The 21,214-nt window shown below is 50.3% G+C and overlaps 1 protein-coding gene across 9 annotated transcripts in view; it reads right to left on the bottom strand.

Annotated features, from left to right (window-relative positions):
- The window catches only part of LRP8 (LDL receptor related protein 8), a 76,548-nt gene that overhangs the window by 6,335 nt on the left and 48,999 nt on the right, over positions 1-21,214 (bottom strand). For 3 of the 9 annotated variants that reach the window (XM_061121849.1, XM_061121852.1, XM_061121855.1), the window contains 10 exons: positions 17,509-17,628; positions 17,308-17,433; positions 13,951-14,125; positions 11,751-11,978; positions 9,207-9,325; positions 8,803-8,942; positions 7,188-7,329; positions 6,068-6,220; positions 4,941-5,165; positions 2,713-2,781 (listed from right to left, as the gene is read on the bottom strand). In XM_061121849.1, the coding sequence (XP_060977832.1) occupies positions 2,713-2,781; positions 4,941-5,165; positions 6,068-6,220; positions 7,188-7,329; positions 8,803-8,942; positions 9,207-9,325; positions 11,751-11,978; positions 13,951-14,125; positions 17,308-17,433; positions 17,509-17,628 (1,497 nt within the window). Of the gene's footprint in view, positions 1-2,712; positions 2,782-4,940; positions 5,166-6,067; positions 6,221-7,187; positions 7,330-8,802; positions 8,943-9,206; positions 9,326-11,750; positions 11,979-13,950; positions 14,126-15,579; positions 15,640-17,307; positions 17,434-17,508; positions 17,629-18,772; positions 18,812-20,771; positions 20,895-21,214 lie in introns of all 9 variants that reach the window. The other 6 variants (XM_061121848.1, XM_061121853.1, XM_061121851.1 and 3 more) reach the window with 5 other exon arrangements.

The raw sequence follows: 21,214 nt of genomic DNA, 5'->3' as shown, positions 1-21,214 counted from the left end.
ATTCTCCAAACGCCAATTTATATACCCAAGGTGTAAGATTTCATCATATTTTTTATAGAATTAACAAGATTATTCTAAAGTTTACCTAGAAGAGAAATTGAATAAAAATAGCTAAGAAAATGTTGTGAGAATAATAATGCCCTATTAGATATTAAAACATATCACAAATGTGCTTCTAGTAGCTAGGAATGGCATACAGGAATTGGTGGAGGAGAATAAATAACCTAGAAGCAGAACAAGGTATATACAGGCATACAGTTCATAATAAAGATGACAATTCAAGTCATAAGGAAAGGATGGACTATTCAGTAATAGTCTTGTGAAAACCAGACAGGCATGAAAAAAAGTTAAAACTGTACCTCATGCTATACTCTAAATTCTGAATAAATTAATAATTAAACACTAAAAATGCTTAAATTATTGATAGTAGAAAAATATATAGGGGATATTTTAATAACTTAGAATGAGGCAGATCTTCCTAAGCAGGACATAAAACCCATGAGGCTAATGATATGATATGATACTTAAAAATTTTAATTTATGAATGGCAAAAGAGACTATCAACAAATTTTAAAAATCAAATTGTAGTATGGGAGAAATGATTTATAACATACATTACAAAGGCTTAACATTTATTAGGTATCAATATTTCTATACATAAGTAAGAACAAGACAGAATCAATAGAAAAATAAGAAAAGACCATGAATAGGCAATTCATAAAGGATGAAATGTAAATGGCCAATAAGTTTATGAAAATATGCTCTACCTCACAGGGAAATATCAGGGAAAGAATATTCATCTTTTACCCCTCAGATTAGCAGAAATTTAAAGTAATGATTATATTAGGGAAGGTTACCTCTGGGAAACAGCACATGCATGTTCTTCTATAGACCAGAGGATGGCAGGAAAGGGGTTGATTTCTTTTTCTCTACATAATGCTGAGTATTTTCCACTCACTCCACTCAAAATGAGCCTGGATCTCACCATCACCTTTACTAATGAACCTTTCAAGACCAATTCACATGCCACCTTCTCCAGAAGTGCCTACTCTCTCCCCTCCACAGAGCACCATGCCTCTATCATGGCACCTTATAATATACGGTAACTCCTCTCCTGAATCACCTTTTTTATGATTAAGTCTGATTAAAGACTAAAAGCTCTTAAAAGTCGTTAATCTTTTCCTTCCCTGAATCCTTGGTACCTCGCACAGTCCCTTGCGTGGTGCTGAAGTTTTTAAAACATTCTCTCACTAACTCACCACGATGCTGGGGATTCCCAGGATTAAAGGGCAAAGTCCTTATCCTTGAGATACTCATAGGCAAGTAAGGGAGATAAACCTACAAATGGGCAATCACAATGCAAAGATCCGACCAAGAGAAAAGACTGGTATGAGAGACAGGATGTGCAGCATACTAAGTGAACATCAGGGTAAGAGAGAACGAATCATCCCATATGGCTCTCTGTGAGGTTGAAACAAATGTGACATCCTGGCCATGCTCCAAACCCACCGTGCTCCCACCTTCCCATACCATATCCCGTGGCTTTGTTCATGCTGTCTTCACTTGCTTGCGTTGCTCTTGATCCTTCTTCATTTGGCTGATTTGGCTCAAGTATCATTTCCACTAAGAACTCTCCCCTACCCGCTTTCCTTCTCTCCCAGTTTCAAGAGAAGTGCCCCCTCAACACATCTACTGAACTGCCTATGGCTTCATTTTAGCACTTATCTTTTCAGAATCAAATTATCTGTGTTATGTGTCTCTCCAACAAGTCTATAAACTTTTGGAGGACAAGAACCATGTCATACTTATTTTTAACCACATTCCCTCCCCTTATCACAGAATCTGGTACATCATAGCTGCTTGATGTGAAAGGGAAAGTCACTCAGTCATGTCCAACTCTTTGTGACCGCACGGACTAAAAAGTCCTTGGAATTCTCCAGGCCAGAATACTAGAGTGGGCAGCCGTTCCCTTCTCCAGGGGATCTTCCCAACCCAGGAATCAAACTGGGGTCTCCTGCATTGCAGGTGGATTGTTTATAAGCTGAGCTACCAGGGAAGCCCTAGCTGCTTGACAGGCCTTTCCATGTGGCTCAGTGGTAAAGAATCCACCTGCCAATGCAGGAGACACAGGTTCAACTTCTGGGTTGAGAAGATCCCCTTTGGGAAGGAAATGACAAACTACACCAGTATTCTTGCCTGGAAAAATCCCATGAACACAGCTGTTTGATAATGTTTGTTGAAAACCAAACAGAAAAAACAGGCAAGATAGCATGATCTACTAAAGGAATGGCAAGTAGCTCTACTAATATTTTTCAATGTATTACTTTCGTCCTACTCATTCATTCAACAAATTTGTTATTTCTTCCCATGTGCCAGACACCACTAGGAGCTGGGCAGAGTCATGAGCAAGAGAGACACCAGGCCTGTCCTCATGGAGCCTACCGTTTGGCTTCACATGGCTGGTATGTAGAGTGTCAGTGAGGAGTAATGGGGAAAATATCTGGATAGTTGTTTGGGGCTAGGTCCTGAAGGGCCTTGGGTGCCAAGCTAAGAAACCAGACTACACCAGGACTGGGAGGTGAGCAGAAAGGCTGCCAGGGCAGAAAAGTCAATGAGAGGTCAGCGTGCTGAGTGCTCTGTCCTTCTAATGATTTTTCCCAAATCCTGGACAGGGTTTCTCTTTTCTCCCCAGGGATTTGGGGCCACACTCACCCATGGGCACGATGATCCCAATGGCAGCGGCTGTGACTGTGGAGCCCATCTTTCCACCTTCATTCCCATCTGCAAAACACAGACATTTGCAGGATGATGCTCTATCACTGTGAGCCCAAGACCTTCCTTGCTGGCCTCATGCAGTAAAAACTACCCAACTGCTTCTTGTCCCTGTTCCAAAATGATGGTCCTGCTCAATGCTTAATAATTTAGTCTTTCCAGATCTTATCAGGACAGAGGTCATCTCCATTTCACAGATGAGGAAATAGAGACTTATTGGAGTATGAGGACTCTCAAAGTGGCAAAGCTGGGGCTCAAAGCCAGGACTTGTGACCTAAATCCCTTACCCCTTCCACAGTGTCTGGGTGGCAGGAAGCTCGGGGCTGAATCCTTAGGTCTTTATGTTGCATGCTTGGGGCAACTGCCTCTTTCAGCCAACATCTCTTGCTTTATCTCTCCCTGTTTCCACCCGAAATAGACTGTCTGCAGTACTGTTTGCATTATCAGTTTACTTTCAAAAAGTAGTTTAAATGAGACACAATATAGCTTAGTGGAATCCAGAGTACAGGCTCCTTGGTCAGACTTCTAAGGTTCAAATCCTGGCTCTATTCACTCTTTCTGTGACCTTGGGCAAGTTGTTGTATGTCATAAATATCATATTTTTTTACCTTTAAAAGGAGGATAATTATATACCTACTTCCTAGGGATATTGTGAAGATTAATGAGATAATTCATATAAAGTGCTTACTTAGCACAGTGGCTGACACAGCCTTACCAAGTTCAAAAAGGCCAGAGAGTGGGGTAGGAGTTGTGGTGAGGCCTGTATAGGGCAGATAAAAGCAGATTCTAAACTGAAAAGTGCTTGGAAATTGTACTATGTAGTTTTAAAAGTAAGTTGTGCCATCTTTTCCACTCTTACACTCATCTTCATTATAACATCTGTATAGAATGTTTTAGCTGAAAAAGCAGTTTTCTCTTGGATGCTCGTGATAGCCCTCTGAGGTGTGAGATGAGCCGTCACCTACATTTACTCCCAGACAGGAGATGACTGTCCCCCGGCAATGGCCAGATGCCAACCTCTTAGCATGTCTACTTCTCCAAGTTGCTCTGCTGCTGCTGCTGCTGCTAAGTCGCTTCAGTCATGTCCGACTCTGTGCGACCCCACAGACGGCAGCCTACCAGGCTCCTCTGTCCCTGGGATTCTCCAGGCAAGAACACTGGAGTGGGTTGCCATTTCCTTCTCCAAGTTGCTCTAAGGGAACCTAATTATCAAGGGGAGAAAGAGCTGCACAGGCTTACAAAGTTTTCTGCTGAAATGCCGCTCTCTTCTCCTTCTGAGCCCTGAGAAGGAACAGGACAGTGATATTAAAGCCTAGCATGTGATGAAGCCAGTGGGCAGACCCCTTGGTCAGAGCTCTGCCCAGATAAGAGGAACTGGACCTTACACAGGTTCCATCTGCCTCTCTGAACTCCAGGGTAAGCACTCAACTCTGAAAATCCCACTTCTGGACCAAGATGGGCCTGATTAGAAAGATGCTGTTAAGCTGTGTAGTTTCTGGGCCATGCACATGTGGGAAAAAATTTAAAAGATAGTTTATCCTCTTAAATGAACTCCCCCTAGCAGGTAACTCAATTTAAAAGGTACTCACTGGTTAATGAGACAGAACATTTCTAGCAGTGACAATCACTGCTCCCAGTGATTTAATAAGTGGTGAACTCATCCCAGGGTTTGCAGAGGGGCATGAGCAGACCATAGTTATGGATATGACTACCTGGGGAACCTACAGAGGGTGCTGGGAACTAGGACCAGGGCTTCTGAAGTTTAAGTTTCTGAATCTGAGGGTCGCGCCCTCATACTCATCAGTAGCGTGTGACGTAGACACACCACGGCAGTCAGCAGAGGCTGTGTGCACAAGCACTTCTGTTCACACGGTCTCCTCTGTCTCATCGTAACCTTGCCAAGCAGGTAGGGAAGGGTTATTATTATCCCACCTTGTATGTGAGAAAACAGGCTCAGAGACAAGAAGTAGCTTCCCTCAAGACCCTCTATGAGGCAGGAGCACCTGTGACTCCAAATTGCAGGCTGGTGCTCTGCCTCCCCCTGCTTCCTCCCTGCTGATAAGCCAGTACTAGAGTCTGGTATGATCTCTTCTTCCCACAGATCCTCCTACCCTGGCTTCCCTAGGACCCTCCCATGTCATGCAAGAAGGCAGAACTCATTTCCTTACAGTGTTGGGAGTGGTTGCTGGTTGCAGGGCTTGGGGTGGACGGGCTGACGCCGGGAGCCCTGGGGACGCTAACTGAGCTTGGGGCCGCGGCGGCCAGGCTTGGTGTCCCTGCGCTGTGGTTCTGGTAGGTGGGGCTGTGGGTGGTGGTCCCAGGGGCTCTGCTGGTGTCGGCTAGTGTCCTCGCTGTGGTGGAGGCTAACGTCGTAGTTGAGGTAGACTGAGGTGCTGAAGGGGAAATAGCATACAGATCACTTGGACAGAGAACTTTTGCTGTTTTAGTGCCTAAATTATTGCTCTATAAGCATACTCGGTGAGGTATACTTATAAACTCATCCTCATCGCTCAGCTCAAGTGCCCTAGTCCTAGAGCTCAGCTCTAGTCCTCCTGGATGGGCTACAATCTTTTCTTTAGCTGAATGACAAGCATCTTATCTGTTTATACTGCACCTTGATTTGATAAAGATGAGTTATTAAAACAGTGCTGTCAGATTAGGTGTGGGAAAGATCACTATAAAAGAATGGGAGCAGTGGAAATCAGGTAAATCGAGAAGGATTTTTTAAAAAAAATACATGTATACTGTTATATTACTAGGTTCAAATTCTCACTCTACCATAAACAGTTGAACCTGGAAATCATAAATGATGCAGCAGACCTATGCTCAAACAAAAGGCCTTGTATCTTCATTGAGACTGGGGAATGAATGTGATTTATATGGTTGAAGTATTCACTGTTAGTCCCAGTCATATCACAAAAGGACTTTTGGTAGTGTGTGAAGTTCTGGGTGAGAAACAGGCAAGATTATAGTCACCTGCATACAAATAGTAACTGAAGCCATGAGGATAAAGGCTTCTCAATTTGAGGTCTTCAAGGGGTTCCAGATCCCCCTGAAGCGGAATTTAAAATGCTGTGTGTATATGTGCATCTTTCTTGGAAGTGAGAAGAGACAGCCTTGGAGGGAGCCTACAGGACACCGGCATTCAGGGTAGGTAAAGAAGAGCCTACGAAGGCAAAAAGCAGCCAGAGAAGATGCAGGAATCCAGGGACACACAGTTTCCCAGAAATCAAGGAATATTTCAGCAGAGGGGTCTGCCATTCCCAGGGCCAGCCCTCCCGGCAGCTCTGCTCACCTCGGTAGCACCTCTTCATGTCAGGGCCCAGCCACATTGTGTCAGGACAGGCACACGTGTACTTGGGGGAGTGGCTGGAGGTCTGAGGAGCAGGAAGGCACAGGTACTCACAGCCGCCGTTGGGCTGGGCACTCAGCTCACAGGCATCTGCAGCTAAGGGCACAGAGAGAGATGGAGAGAGAGCGTCAGGGCACAGACGGGACATGCCAGGTTCTCCCTCCTCCCAAGGACGAGGTCCTGCCCACTCGGCTCAATCAAAACACTTTCTCTGCTACTTCTATCGAGCACCTTCCACCAATGGACCTGCTGTTTTATCCCCACATTCGTTTAATGCTGACAACAACTCTGAGGGGGGGGTGTTATGCCCAGACTGACAAAAAAAAAACATCAAGACTGCTTAAAGAGAACAAATTTGCCAAAGCTATGCCTCTTGTAATTTTGGAGATAATTTAAACTGAGGTCTGTTGGACTCCAGAGACCGTTTTTTGCCTCCCTATGCCACATCTCTTTCTTATTTAAATTTCTAGATCTAGAATCAGGCACCAACCTTATTTCCTTACCCCCTTTTCCCCACCTTCACCCTCTCCAATACAGTTAGAATGAGGATACCCTAGTGACAGAGGTGGGAACAACCTAATAATAGGATTCCTGGCTTTTGTTCCCAACCAGCCAGCTGCCTTACTGATGGCCCTAGGATACATTAGTTTATACCACTGCCAAGTATGAACAAATTGCAAATGAGCAGCAATGGGCTCCTTCATGGCCAACGTTGCTCTGGAATCAGACAGATCTAAGTTTAGGCTTCAGCTCTACGATCTGCTGACATTATTTTACTTCTCCACTACAGTTTCTTCAGCTGTTAAATGAGAACAATAATTGCCATAATTTGTAAGACTGACAAAAATGGGACATTTGTATGTTCATTTATTTATACCCAGCCTTAGTGCACCAAGAGTTTGAGGCAAATGAAATAAAATATGTGCCAGCAAAGCAGTTCACCAATGAGAGGGATTGTCACCACTGCCTCTGGGGGTGCAGAGATGTGACCTGAATGTGAACGCAGCCTGCCTATTGGATGGAAAGGATGTGGGCAGGGGACCTGGGACTGGGGAAGGCTCACCTCTTGGCTGCTTCAGCTCATGGAAGATGACGATATCATGTGGGTTGTTGAGGTTCTCAGCTAGGACGGAGATTTCCAGGCCATTGAGCCGATTTGCACTGAAAATGGCCTCATTCTCCAGGTCTGTCCAGAACACCTTGTCCTGTGGGGTACAGATACAGAGAATGGGAGGTCTAGAGCCTAAACCCATGACCTCTGTCTGAGGGCTCAGGCTCAAACCACAGTCATAAGAACTGCTCCGGCATTTCCCCTGAGCTCTCCCGTCTGTGGATTCACGGTGGGACTCTCAGCTCTAACCTGTGGCATACGCTGTGGTTTCCTTCTGTCTCAGAGGGTTACTCAGTGATTCTGTGCTTTGACCTAAAGGTTGCTCATTAAGGCTGAGCTAGGCCTGCTTCTTAGAGTTCAGCAGAACCAGGGTTGGGTTGGGTCTCTTTAGCTATCACCATTGTTAGGGCCCGGGACCAAGACTGGAGAGGATGTGTGGTTTAGTGAGTATTATCCCTACAGGGCCCCCTCCTGCAGCCTCTGTGTGTACACGTGTGTGCATTCAGTGGTTAGTCCACACAAGCCTAGATGTGCATATGTAGGCAAATTCACATTTACAGGTACAACTGTGCACCCTCTGCAGACCTAGACACAAACCCACATGCTCATCTACATACCCAAAGGCACACTAAATGAGCACTTGTCTAAATATTGGTATACCCGTTTACATTCACAAGCACTAGCACATACAGGAATGCACATATTTTAACAGATGCATTTATGTACACACATGCACATACACGTACATGCCACATATATGCACAAGTACAAACACATGTGTCTGAACACACCTGTCTTTTGAAGCAGAGGCTGGACGTGGGAGGTGGAGCTTTGCCCACAGTTTCAGAGCTGTGCTGGGTGATGTCGCTCCAAGCAAACATTGCCCACACCCACCACGGGCCAATGTCCCCTTGCTTCCCCTCCCCTTGATGGCAGAGTGAGTTATGGGGAAGAGGTATGTGTGTACAAGAACTTGGTTGGTTCTGGCTTCCTTATTCCCCAAGGAGAAAGGTTTTCAGGGTCAGAACACAGGAAGGTCTTGGCTCTTCACTCTCCCATGAGCTTCTTTTTTGTTGTTGTGGGGGTTTTTTTTTGGCAGGGTGGGGGGTGGTTTTTTTTTCTTGAGGGTGAGGATGATGCCTGGTTCACCTCTATGATCCCAGGGTCCAGCAAAGGTGAGTGAGAGTGTGTTGAATTGAATAGCATTTATCAGGCCGTTTCCAATAGTAAATGATACTAAGGAAATGTAAATTCCTTCTCCCTTTATTGGGCACCTTCTGTATATGTGGGTACAGTGCTGGGTGCTGAGGGTACAAGGTCTAGCAACTTACCTATGAGACGTTTTCTGAGGGAGGGACCGTGGGGAGGAAGCACAGGAAAGGCTGCCAGGTGGACAAGGGACTGCAAAGCCTCTGCAGGCAGCTCACATATTGTGTACAAATGAGCCAGCTGGCTTCCCTGGCCCTTTGTTTCCACCTGGACGAGTCTCAGGGAGTCGTCCTGTGTGAACAGCCTTTCCTAGGCTCCAGCTTCCTGAAGGAGCCTTGCCTCCCCTCTCGGGGCTCACCTCAAACACAGCTATCCCAAAAGGGTGGCTTAGGAAGTCAGGGGAGGAAATCAGCATCTTCCTGTTGCCTCCACTGAAGTCAATGCTGGAGAGCTGGTGCAGCTTGGAGTCCACCCAGTACAAGCGCTGGGTCAGCAAATCTTGGGGAGGAGAAGGATGAGGGGGTCAGGTGCTGAGCCTGCGATCGCAGCCTGGATCTCGGCTCCTTTGTGCCCATTCCCTGCCCACATCTCCAGGCCAGGCCTCAGGAGCAGGCCAGCCCAGGGAAACCATCAGGAAACATAGGCGCTGGCTCTAAGAGGGGATGTGGAGACAAGACCCATGGAGCTCCAGGCAGTGCTCAGCACCAGGAGCTAGAACAGCCCACCCCATCCCACCCCCCCATCCAGGAAGGCAGGGCTCACCCAGGGTGATTCCGTTGGGCCACTCAATACCATCCGACACCAGTGTCTGCCGGCCCACACCGTTGAGCCCGGACTTCTCAATCTTGGCCTGGAACCCCCAGTCAGACCAATACATGAACCTAGAGGAGAGGAAACCCAACTGAGCTTCTTGACAGGGTCTGGCTCACAAGGACTCAACGGCCCTCTGGATATTGGAAGATCATGCTTAGTGGGGACTGAAGAAGACCTCTAAAGTTCATGGGAACATCAAATCTTAGAACTGACAGGTGAGCTAGTTTCAGGTGCATAACATAATGATTCGGTATTTGTACATATTGCAAACTGACTGCCATAATAAGCTAATTAATATCCAGCACCACACATAGCTACAATTGTTTTTCTTGTGATGAGGACTTTTAAGATCTACCACTCTCCAGTTTTTAAACTTTATGATGGCTTCTCCTATTGATGTTAAAATCAGACCCCAAATCCTTACCACAGCTGACGAGGCTCTGATGACCAGGGCCCTGCCTACCTTTCTGGCTATTTCTCCTAGCACCATCGCCCACCTCCCTTACACACCTCACAGCTGCCCCACAGGGCTTCTCTTAGGTCCTTCAGAGCACCAAGGCCTTCACGGAGCCTTTGTTCTCACTCTTTTGCCATTTACAATGTCTTTTCAGTAGAGAATCTTTCTCTGTAAGGAAGTAGGTTCTTCCTTCCCCTCAATGTAAGTAGGTTCTCCCTGTTATCTTCTCTTAAAGCACCCTGTTCTTCCCTTCTGTAGCACTTACACCATTGTTGATTAATGTATGCTTTCGGGTGTGTGGTGTATTTATTTACTGTCTGTTTTCCCCACTAGTCTACAAATTCCACTAAGGGAAGGTTCCTCATCTGCGTTATTCCTCATTTTATGCCTGGCAGGTGGTTTGTGTGTGATATAGGTCTTCATTTACTATTTGTTGAACAAACTAGCGTTTTCATTCTAGTCTCACAATTACCCCAGAAGGGTATCATTACTAGTCCCATTTACAGATGAGTAAATTGTGGCTCAGAGGGGCTGACTTCCCTAAGATCACGATGTGAACAAGCAGAGAAACCAGGCTGCAAATTTAAGTTGAAACTCAAGCCTGCATGCTTAACCCTCCCCAGAATGCCTGTGCTGAAGCCTGGTGTCCAGCCAAGCTGGCTCCGGGCTAAGGGGCCGAGTGATTGTTCTGGATCCCTTCCATTTGCTGCTCTGAATCCCATCGCCATTCTGCTCTGTACAGCAAAAGGCTGGTGCACGTGGGAACCACATCAATAGGCTTGACTCCCTAGCTGTCTGGCTTCCAGTTGGATTCAGCAAAATATTGGGGGTAGCGGAGGGGGCTGAGGACAGACTGAGGTCAGGATGTCTATTCCCCTGACTCTCCCACACAAAGCTGACTCCAACTGGCTCACGCTCTAAAGGTTTAAACGACCTCAAATTATCTTCATCTGAGTGTGCAGTGGGTTTCCTGCTGGGACCCTGACAGATCCACAGTGGACCAGGGATGGGCTGGGGGTAACCACATGGTTTGGGGGACATGGCAGGTACAGCCTCAGGTCTGTGTGCAGCAGACAGGGAACAGGGTTGAGGTGGGGGTTAAATGAGATGACTCAGTGTCTGCAAGAATGCCTGGGACTGTGCTGGGTGCACCCGTGTGTGCCGAGTAAACGGCAGCTGTCGGTCACTTCCCAAGGCCACACACACCCTCTCGGGTGGCCAGCCCCAACCCCAGGGGCCCGACTGGAAGAAGAAGAGGGTTCTCTTATCGCTGCTTAACAATTAAGGAAATAGCAGTAGGAAGAAGCTGGTGATTCTGGTAAGCAATATGATGCAGCTGCTTAAAAACCATGCCATCTCAGGACATCACCACTGAGGAAGGGAGGGAGTCCTGCTCTGTTCAGAAGCCCTATTCCCAATACAGAGGCATGGCCAGAGCAGGTCAGCCTGGGTGATGAGGGGCCTGGAGACTGTGGGCAACATGGGTGGGGATGGAGGTGGGCAGCCTGGAGCAGAGTAGACCCTGTAATTTTGTTCTTCACATCTCTCTGGCTGTCTGGAAGGGCAGGGAGGAGACATGCCAGAGGTAACTCCAGAGGCCAATCAGAGAGATTTTGGAACGTGAGAAACAAACAGGGAACACTTTCCAACAGGCAGAGCTGCCCCCAGCTGAAACAGGCCGTGTGAGCTGTAATGGGCTCCTGTCTCTGGGAGTGTGAGCACCTGCCAGGTGTCCACCTGCAGCGCAAGGCAGCCGAGGGAAGACGTCCTGCCCCAGGAATGTCTCCAGTCTCCAGCGCCCTGAGATGCTCGGTTCTGTGATATGATGAGTGAGTACCCCAGTCCTGGGAGTGCCCTTGCGGCCAGTGCACAAGGACCCCTGGTCAGGCGTCCATAGGCTGAGGGGCCCGCAGGGACTTTCTCCCCCATCGCCTGTGTCTGGGTGGCCCAAGGCCTTCCGAAGCCCTCAAGATAGCTCTGGTGACAGACACGTGCAGACTGAACACCCAGCACAATCTGCGGGTGGGAACACTCACCCTCGCAGGGGGTCGACGGCAATGGCCCGGGGTTCGCTGAGGTTGCGGCTGAAGAGAGTACAACGGCGTTTGCCATCGACTGTGGCCACGGAGATGGTCTTGTTGCCGGAGTCGGTCCAGTAGATGTGCTTGTGGACCCAGTCCACTGCCAGGCCCTCAGGAGAGTGCAGCTGCTCGTCAATGAGGACATCCTGCTCCACAGGGTTGCTGGCTTTGTCCATGTAGGCGCTAGGAGCAACCAGGGCTGGCATGGGCAGGCGTGCCACCCCCAGGGCCCGTCTACAGCTGCCCTTCCCCTCTCTTCCCTCTGGGCCATGGCACTGCACCAGAGAGGAGCTTGGCTCATTTCCATTCAATGGGTTCCCTGGGCCACCAGGGTAAGGACACAAGCTCGAGTCAGCCACAGTCTCTGGCCTGAAGGAGCTCAGTTTAGGAGGGACAGAAATTTATAGCCCAATAATTACACCAATACTCTGTGATTACGGAAAGTATCAGAGGCTGTAACAGCAGAGAAGTGGACACTACATCATCCTGGGGGCTGGAGGAGGGCTTGTGGTTGAGCCCCGAAGGACCAATTCACCAGGAACACAAAGAACAGACAGGTCAGGTTAGAGTCAGCACGTGCAGATGCCAAAGCACGTGTTCTGAAACACTGAGTGAGCCAGCGGGCAGGGGTGGAGGGGGTGGGTGAGGGTGTGAGACAGGGAGTAGGTAGGAGGGGCACCCTCCTGATGGCCCTTGCATATGTGCTAAGGGTAAAACTGAACAGGTCAGAGGGTATGGCCAGAGAGGGGAGTGAGATCACTGTGGCACCTGCAGAATACACAAGGGTTTGGAGGGGGAGGGGATGAAGGCAGGGAGACCAGTTAAGAGGCTGTGAGCACGTTCAAGTGAGAGATGAAGAGGGTCTGCAAAAGGGCTGAGGCAGTGAGAATAGAGAGAAGGGGCCAGAATACAGCAGACACCCAGGAGGCAACACCAGCAGCGCTTTATGTCTCCCAAATGCTGCTTTCCCCAAGGTTTTCTTCTCCCCACATCCTCTTTGCTCTTCTAGTTGCACAGTGCCCACGGCCATCCATGACCCAAATTCTCTGATCTTGACAACTGTCTAAGTTTCAGACTATAAAGCCAACTGGCCCCCTTTGAATGTCTCATGGACACCTTGAACTCAACACATCCCAAACTATTCAGCCCATTCCCCTCTTCTCAGCCACAATCAGCCAGCCTACCCCACCACCATCTCTCCCCTCCTGGCTCCCATCTCAGAGAAGGGTACCCAAGTACCAAGCAAGAAACCCAAACTCTCAAAAATGAACTCTCAAAACGTAAGCAGGAATTCATTTCAACTCTTCCTCCTACAACCCCATACCCAGTCTGTCATCAAATCTGCCTCCTTCAGTCACAACTGTTGGACACACACTACTTGAGCTGGTTCTGGGTGTGTGAGTGTGAGTGTGTCTATGTGTGCTGGGGTGTGATAGGCACTAGTTGCCAGTGAGTAGCCACTTGGCGTTGCTTCCATCCATCCATCCATCCTGCCATTTGTTCAACAGTCCACCCAGGGCCTGGTCATCGGCAGTCCTGAGTCCAAGTGGATCTCAGGACGAAGAAAGGACATGACTACCAAAGGGGACTTGGGCACGCAGAAGCTCCTGGGAGAAAACCTCCTTGTGTGTGAGGAGCCTTCCTAGGAACCAGAGCCAACAGACTGTGATGTGAAGGGCTGGTCTGGGCATAGTGCTGCTCCCCAGACCGGGTCGGAGGTGTCTTCTATACTTTTCCTTCATGATCATCACAAGGGATATCACTGTGTTCTGAGTGGGATCCTCCAGGCAGGACCAGGTCTGAGTCATCTCTGAGTCCTGAGCATCCAACACACATGTATGTGAGTGGCTCTGAAAGTCCCTGTCAAAGCCCGAGGCACCTTCCTGTGTCTTGCACTGCCCGACTAGGCCGCCAGAGGTCAGTCAGAGCCCCCGTGTGTGGGCTCAAAGCTGCTCTCCCAACAAAGCCCTCGGATGAAGGCCCAGCAGGTGAAGTCCCGGCAGTTCCATGTGCACTGTGCTCCTGCATCCCCTCCTAAGCCCCAACTCTGTCCTGGGGGAACCTGGGGGCAGAGGGGGTGCAGAGGCCACCCGTCCTCTCCTCCTCTGTCAGTCCCCCTCCACGCCTTGGCTGCAGGAGCCAGGCCCCTGCTCACCTGTAGATCTTGCGGTAGGAGAGGTCACACCAGTAGATGCGATTGGTGGCAACTTCAACGTCCAGCGCCACGACGTTCTTGAGCATGGGGATGAGCCGTGAGTAGTCCCGCTTTACCAGGTCTATCCTCCGCACTTCGTGCCGATTGGTGAAGATCAGGGATGGACTTCTGCCAGCTGCCATACAGGGGGGTTGAGAGGGAAAAGGGTCAGCGCGACAGGTGGGGGGTCTGGAGACCAAGGCTCTGCCACCGATGTGCTGAGGGACACCTCCTTTCCTGTAAAAAGTGGTGGCAACTCCTACCTCACAAGTTAGAGGAGTAAGTGAGATAATGGGTACAAAAAGCATAAGATGCAAAGCACCACACATAACAAGAGGGATTTTTTTATTAGACACAAACTCCCCCAAATCTGAGATGACTCCGTTTCCTCTGGCCTTATGGGAGGCTTTCTGCAGTGACTCCAGCTCCCTGTCCAGCCTCATCACTCAGCCCCTAACACCTTGGTCCCAGCCACCAGGCTATCTGTCATCATCTCCCCATGGCAGAGCTTTGCTGCCTCCGGGCCTGTGCTCAAGCTGTCCTTCTACCTACAGTGCATTTCTCCCCAGCAGCTGCCTCCTCCTCTGCTTGGGCCCCACTGCAACATTCAAGAAAGGGCAACATGAACAGTAAATGATTTACAAAGATGACTGAGGCTGCAGGGTGGAGCACAGACCTCAGGGCCAGCAGTGAGGCTCAAGGGAGGAGATTCAAGGAGGTCATTGTGAGTCTTCAGTTTACAGAGAGTGTGTTTGGGGACACGGCAAGAGATGAATCTGCAGATGCCGGCAGGGACCCAATCACAAAGGATCCTGTGATCTGAGTTCGCACTTTATTCTGAGCCAGTAGCTAGGGCAGGATGTGTATAATATGACACAGATTATACACATGCAAAAGGACAACACACAACTGCTGGTGTATATTCAAACTTATTTTCAGACTTAGGATTAGATTTTAGGAAGAACATCAAAGATTTAACATTCCTGGCTACCCCATGGGGAAGGTCACTGTCCCCCAGGCCTATGAAGGTCTAGAACTTGGCACAGGCTGCCGCTCCTCCAGCCTGTTTTCAGATGTAAATAGGCAACTCTCAGGTACCTGCACTGTCTGAGCGGCAACACCTGTCTCTGGAGCTGCCTGGGCCTTCTCCTGGTCTTGTTTTGCAGCTGACACTTCTGCAGGGCCCCTGGTCCCTGTCACTGCACATCTCTGCCAGGGTAATGTGCTCCCTGGGGGTGGGGAGGGAACATCACAGAGCCATGTGGGGCCTGGGGCTGAGGGTGTGACCTGTGTGTAGTGATGGACATCATTTCAAAGCAGGGTGGGGGTGACAGGGAGGATATGGGACACAGAGCATGGAAAAATACAGCTCCATGTGCAAGGAGAAAGGAGAAAAGCTGGGTTCAAGGCCAACTCTGCCATTGACAATCTGATTTTCCTCGCCTGGAAAGTGAAAGTGAAAGTCCCTCAGTTGTGTCCAACTCTTTGTGACCCCATGGACTATACAGCTCGTGGAATTCTCCAGGCCAGAATACTGGAGTGGGTAGCCTTTCCCTTCGCCAGGGGATCTTCCCAACCCAGGGATCGAACCTAGGTCTCCCACATTGCAGGCAGATTCTTTACCAGCTGAGCCACAGGGGATTTCCTCACCTGGAAATGAAAGCAAAGACACCTCATCTTCCTGAGGGCAGGAGCTGGGTTACAGGATATATTGAGCTGACTTTTACCGAGAGTTGTGACTGTGACAGGTACCCTGTTTGTTACAACTGGAGTTTTTGTGTAACTGCACTTTAGATATTGATATGTGGGGGTTGTGTATACATGGGCCATTGTGTGTTGTCTCCTCTGCACGTATATAGTCTGTTACATGTCACACCTGTCTCAGGTGGGGGTAGGAACTGGTTGCATGCTACATGTGATGTGCTAACGTATGTGCTGTACATTGTACAGTTTGGGTGCTATGTGTGTCGGGTTTGCCAGCTATATGTTAATTACTGTAGCTTCTGTATTGTTATAGCCTATAGAGTAGGTATTTTTGTGCATCTGAATTCTAGGTTCCTATATCCAATAACCTGTACAATACTTCCGCTGAGATGTCTAAACAATTTTGTTAAATTTAACATGTCCAAATTAATCCAATATTCTCCCAAACCTGCTTTTACCATCTTTCCCAATGCCTTAAACAGCAATCCCGTATTTCGTTTGGTTAAAAACCTCATGGTCACCTTTGATTTCCTTTTTTCAGTTTCACATCCTACATTCAATTCACAAGAAAATCCTGTTGCTTCAAAATAAATCCTGACCTTGAAAATATATTCACATTGTCTACCTTTCATTATCTCCATGCAACACCCTGGTTTAATCCACCATCACCTCTCTCCAGGCTGACTGCAATGACCTTTGCAGCAGCTCCCCAGCTTCCTGCCCTGCCCACGACGGTCTATTCTCAACACGGCCACTAGAGGGAGCTGGTTAAAATGGAAGGCACTCTGTCCCATTACTCTGAACCCACCAAAGCTTCCTTCCCCCTGACTGATGGCGAGAGTCAGCCCTTGTAACAGTCAAGAAGGCCTTTATGATCTGCCCCAAGTCACTGTGTGGGCTTCATCTCCTCCTATTCTCTTTGCTCCAGCTGCACTGGCTTCCTCTTCGTTATCTCAACACAGCAGGCACGGGGCTATCTTTGGTTCCTACAGGTCATGCATGGCTCACTCCCTCACCTCCTTCAGGTCTTTATGCAAATGTCACCTTCTCAGCGAGGGCTTTCCTAACCACTCTACTTAAAACCGTAAGCCACGGCCCCCTTGGACTTCTCTACTTTATATTTCTCCTGAACCCTAATCACCATCTGCCATGCACTGAATTTTATTTAGTTTTTTGATTTCCCGTCTCACCCACTAGAGTGTAAATCCTATAAGGACAGAGATTTGCATCTGTTTTGCTTACTGTTGAGTCTCTAGTGCCTACAACAATGTTAGCTGTTCAGTGTAAACAAATAAATAAAACAAGTGAATTCCATCGGCTGACCTGATGATCAGTCAGGTCTGCACACGGCCTGCCATTTGTGTGGGTTGCCTATGCCATGTGTGGCCAGCATGGTCCAGCTTGTATCTGTCATGTGAGCGCAGTCTCTGGGTGGCTCTGTGCAGGGTCAGTGTCGTGCACACAGTTGCATTGTGTGTGTGCTATATATTGCAACTTCCTATCTGAGTGTGAGGGGGTATGTATGCACACCACGCCTCACATGTGAAGCACGCTGCTTCCTGGACTCCCTCAGAGCTGCTCCCCTGCCCCCCACCTTGTAGTGTCCATACTGACCGACGGCCTTGCAGTTCTTGGTCAGTGTGTCCATCTCGTAGCCAGGGTGGCACTCGCATTTAAAGTAGCCCTTGTAATTGACACAGATCTGGCTGCAGGCATCTGGGTCCTCACACTCGTCGATGTCTGTGGGGAGGAGCAGAGGTCAGAACCAGCAGGAGGAGCTGCCTCTGCTTGAGGGGCTGGGGTGGGGGTGCTCACCGCCACAGGTCTTCTGGTCCAGGAGCTGGTAGCCTGCAGGGCACGTGCACTCAAAGCCAATCTTAAGGTCGGTGCAGATGTGGGAACAGCCGCCATTGTTGTGCAGACACTCGTTCAGGCCTGGGGAGGGACACAGGCTCCTGAGGGTCCAGGAACTGAGACTGGGGTCGAGGCGGGACATGGATGGGCCTGGAGCTGAAGCAGAGACTCAGGGCAGCCTCAGCCTCCCCCAGAGCCTCATTGAGCCTCAGCCTCATTAGCCAGGTGACTGGGCAAGAGGAGGCTCAGAGAGGGTCCTTGCTCGAGGCCAGACACACAGACAGGACAGGGTGGAACCAGAACTCGGGTCCTTTGCCTCCCAGGCCAGGACTCTGTCCATCACCAGCCTGGAGGCAACCAGGCTGCCTAAGGTCTTTCCTTTCACAAACACATTTCTTACGTCTCCTTCCTCATGACCTCAGTATTGAAGGGACCTGCATGTACCATGTCCAACCCGCAAGTGCCTTAAGAATCCCCTGTGAAATGCCCTTGCTTAACCACCTCCAGTCTCGGGAAGCCCACTTCCCCCCGAGGCAGCTGGTGCCATGCAGGGTTGGCCAGAGTCCAATGGCTCCCTCAGAATTTCCTTAGAGCGCTGATTCCTGGTCCCCTGCCTTTCAGGTGCCTTGCTCTGGATGCACTCTCTGGACAGGGCCCAGAGCTAGTCTGCCACCCAGAGGGGTCTGAACTACTACAAGGGCTGCTCTCTACTGAGCTGGTGATTATTTGAGATGGCCAGGCCTCTATCTCCATGGCGCTGTTGCTAAGTCAGTTCTCTTGCACTGTGAACCACAGTGGACTTTTTCCCCGTCCTCTCCTCTCAACACCTGTGTCTACTCCTACACTTGGTCACAAGCCTGGTCCCAAGATTACCGATGCTGCAAGGGATGAAGGGATCTGGTTCCCCCATCCTCCACTCCCTCACCACGTCTGGCAGGGTCCTAGAGGAGGTCAGAGAGGCCAGGACCAAGGCTCACCAAGTTCTCACAGCATCTTCTGGGCTTTAGAATCACAGAAGGTTAACTCTTCAAGCCAGGGGAAGGAGCCGTGCCACCCTCTGCCCATTAGACCCCTGCCCCGCCACTCTAGCCAAGCCAAGCAGAGCTGTGCCGAGCCAGCCAGGGTCATGCACACAGCCGGTCTGAGCGTCCCACCCCAGGCCATGCATAGTGGTGGGTGCCCCCGCCCCCAGCCTGAGCCATGCTGGGGGAATGTTCCCCTTTACCCCTGGGCCGCCTCCTGTTTCTCTGGGATGTTGGCAGAACTGAAAAGAACAAGACCACGGCAACCCCATGACTGGCGGGCTGGGGGTGACTCAGCCAGGCCCAACACTGGGAAGCCCCACCCCTTGGGGTGGGCTGAGCCACGGTAGCTCTGGGGTGGCCTCTGTAGGGCACCACCTCCAGGATCTTCCCGTCACTCCCAGCCCTCCCTGACGTCTCCCACACCACACTGCACACTACTCCCTCCACGCCATCCATTCACTTGTTCACCTGCTCACTCATGGCCTCAGCCACCATCACTCACTTCCCCCCTCTCCTTCTGCAGGAGCAGCAGTTCAACCACTGTATTTACTGAGCACTGGCTGGAGCGGGAGGTGCAAGATGGCTCTGATGGGGGAAGGGGAGAGTGCCACGTGACTCAGGCTTCCATGAAACACAGAGGCAGAGTCCTCCGGGGTTGAGGTGAGTCAGGGGCAGAGAATGGGTAGACGGTCCCGCCAACCCTGGAAAGCCAGTACGGAGGCAGAAGAGGGGAGTCTCTGGGCCTTCCCAATTTGATCTACCCTGGAGGTGATTCTGCTGGGGGCCTGCAGCGGGGAGGGAGGGAAAGTGGTCCAGAGAGGCCTGAGGAGCATTTGAGGTCCCCATGGAAGGAAGGGGCAGTGTCCCCAGCACGAGTGCCCACCTGCATGCACATACCTACATGCACACACACACCAGCTCACATGCTCAGGCACATTCACACAGACACGGGAGCCACACAGAGACACATGATGCAACTCCCTTGCCTTCCTCCGAGAAGGAGTCATGGATACAGACACTGGTCTCTCACCAGCACAGAGACACAAACACATGCGTACATACGTCTCTTTGGAGTGTCATGCAAAAGACAAGAGAGAAGAGAGTTCAGCAAGTTAGTAGTATCCGGTAGGGCGCCTAGGCTCAGATGTTCCTGCCTCCCTCTCCTCTTTTCCATAACTTCCTTCTTCTGAGACCTTTCACAGCAGAGCCTGGGGGGAGTCTGTCACCTGCAAGCTCAGACTAAGACCGAGTGACCTTTTTCCCAGCTTCTCTTCCTTCCCGAAATCAATTTCTTAATTTTTAACAGGGGCAAAGGTGTGCTGTTTCAGGAAGCTCAAGGGAATGATCTCCTCTGAAGGCCCAGGAGGGAGGGCGCTGGGTGGAAATGGGTCTGCCAGGAAGGCAGGGGAGGGAGGGTCTGACCCAGGCTCTGTCTGCTCAGGCGTTCTCTGTCCACTCAGGCGTTCTCTGTCCAAGCCACTGACCTCAGAAATGAACATTTCTAGAGCCCACCCTGGGTTTCCCACATGCTCTTGGTGATGTCTGCCCACCTGCAGTCCAGACTTTCCTGATCCTTTTAGCCTGGAACCCGGCCTGACAGCTCTGGCCATCAGGACAGCCGCCTCCTTGCACTCCTCGCTCGTGTCCAGCCTGTGAGCCTGTTCTCCCAGAAAGTTCCTCAGGGCACAGGATGGTGCCACCCTCTGCTGCTGGGTCTGCCCTATCCTTACTCAGGCCTGGCCTGAGCCCAATGACTTTCATATCTGTGCCTTGTCTGGCCACCCGCTGGCTTTTCCCCACCTCTTCCACTGCAGGGTCCCCTGCTAGGGGGGCTGGAAGGCCTCAGAGGTCAGAGCCCTGGCTAGGATAGCAGGGCAGAAACAATGAGAGAGAGAGAAAGTTCCCGAGTGAGCACACACTCAGAGGTCTGAATCTGAAAGAACTGAAGACAGTCTGTATTTATGAGAGGAAGCAATTTCTGAGCATTTGGAAAGGAAAGGCCCTTAGATATGCAGAAACAGAACAAGAGGCCCCAAAGGCAAACAGCCCTGTCTGAGACCACGGGACAGCACATGGGTCCAGAGAGAGGGTCAGAACAGAACGTGTGCAGAGGGGTGGGTGAGGGCTGTGGCCTGAGGGCCAGGAGGGGGTGTGATGGGGGGTGTTAGTCCAGCAGTCGGACGGAGACAGGTACTATACCACACTCTTTCAGAGGCTCATCCGACCAGTCCCGGCAGTCCCTCTGAGCATCACACACTTTCCTGCCGTCCACGCACTCGCCACTCTTACACTGAAATCTGCGGGGACCCTCACATGTTGACTCTGTCGGGCCGGACAAGAGAGTGGACAGCACCTGTGAGACCTTAGGCAGGGAAGGTTGGGGTGGGCTGGGCCCATGGGAGGTGAGGAGAGCTCCAGACTCAGCCCCCACTGGCCTCCAGAGGGTGGCCCAGGATTGACAGCTGAATACAGGGCTGGTGGGAGCTCTGTTCACAGAAGGACAGGACCTCAGGGATAACCAGGATCATGAAGGTGGGCGGGGTGCGGGGGTCTACATCTGATCTACCAGCATTAGGGACCTTGGAGGGCAATGCAGCCCCTCTACAGAGACCCTGGGGGCTGCAGGGACCATCTCCTGAGGG

This window comes from Dama dama, chromosome 20 (assembly GCF_033118175.1).
Source record: "Dama dama isolate Ldn47 chromosome 20, ASM3311817v1, whole genome shotgun sequence".
NCBI lineage: Eukaryota > Metazoa > Chordata > Mammalia > Artiodactyla > Cervidae > Dama > Dama dama.
Note: the sequence above shows the minus strand (reverse complement) of the source record. Positions and strands in the feature narration are given on the sequence as shown.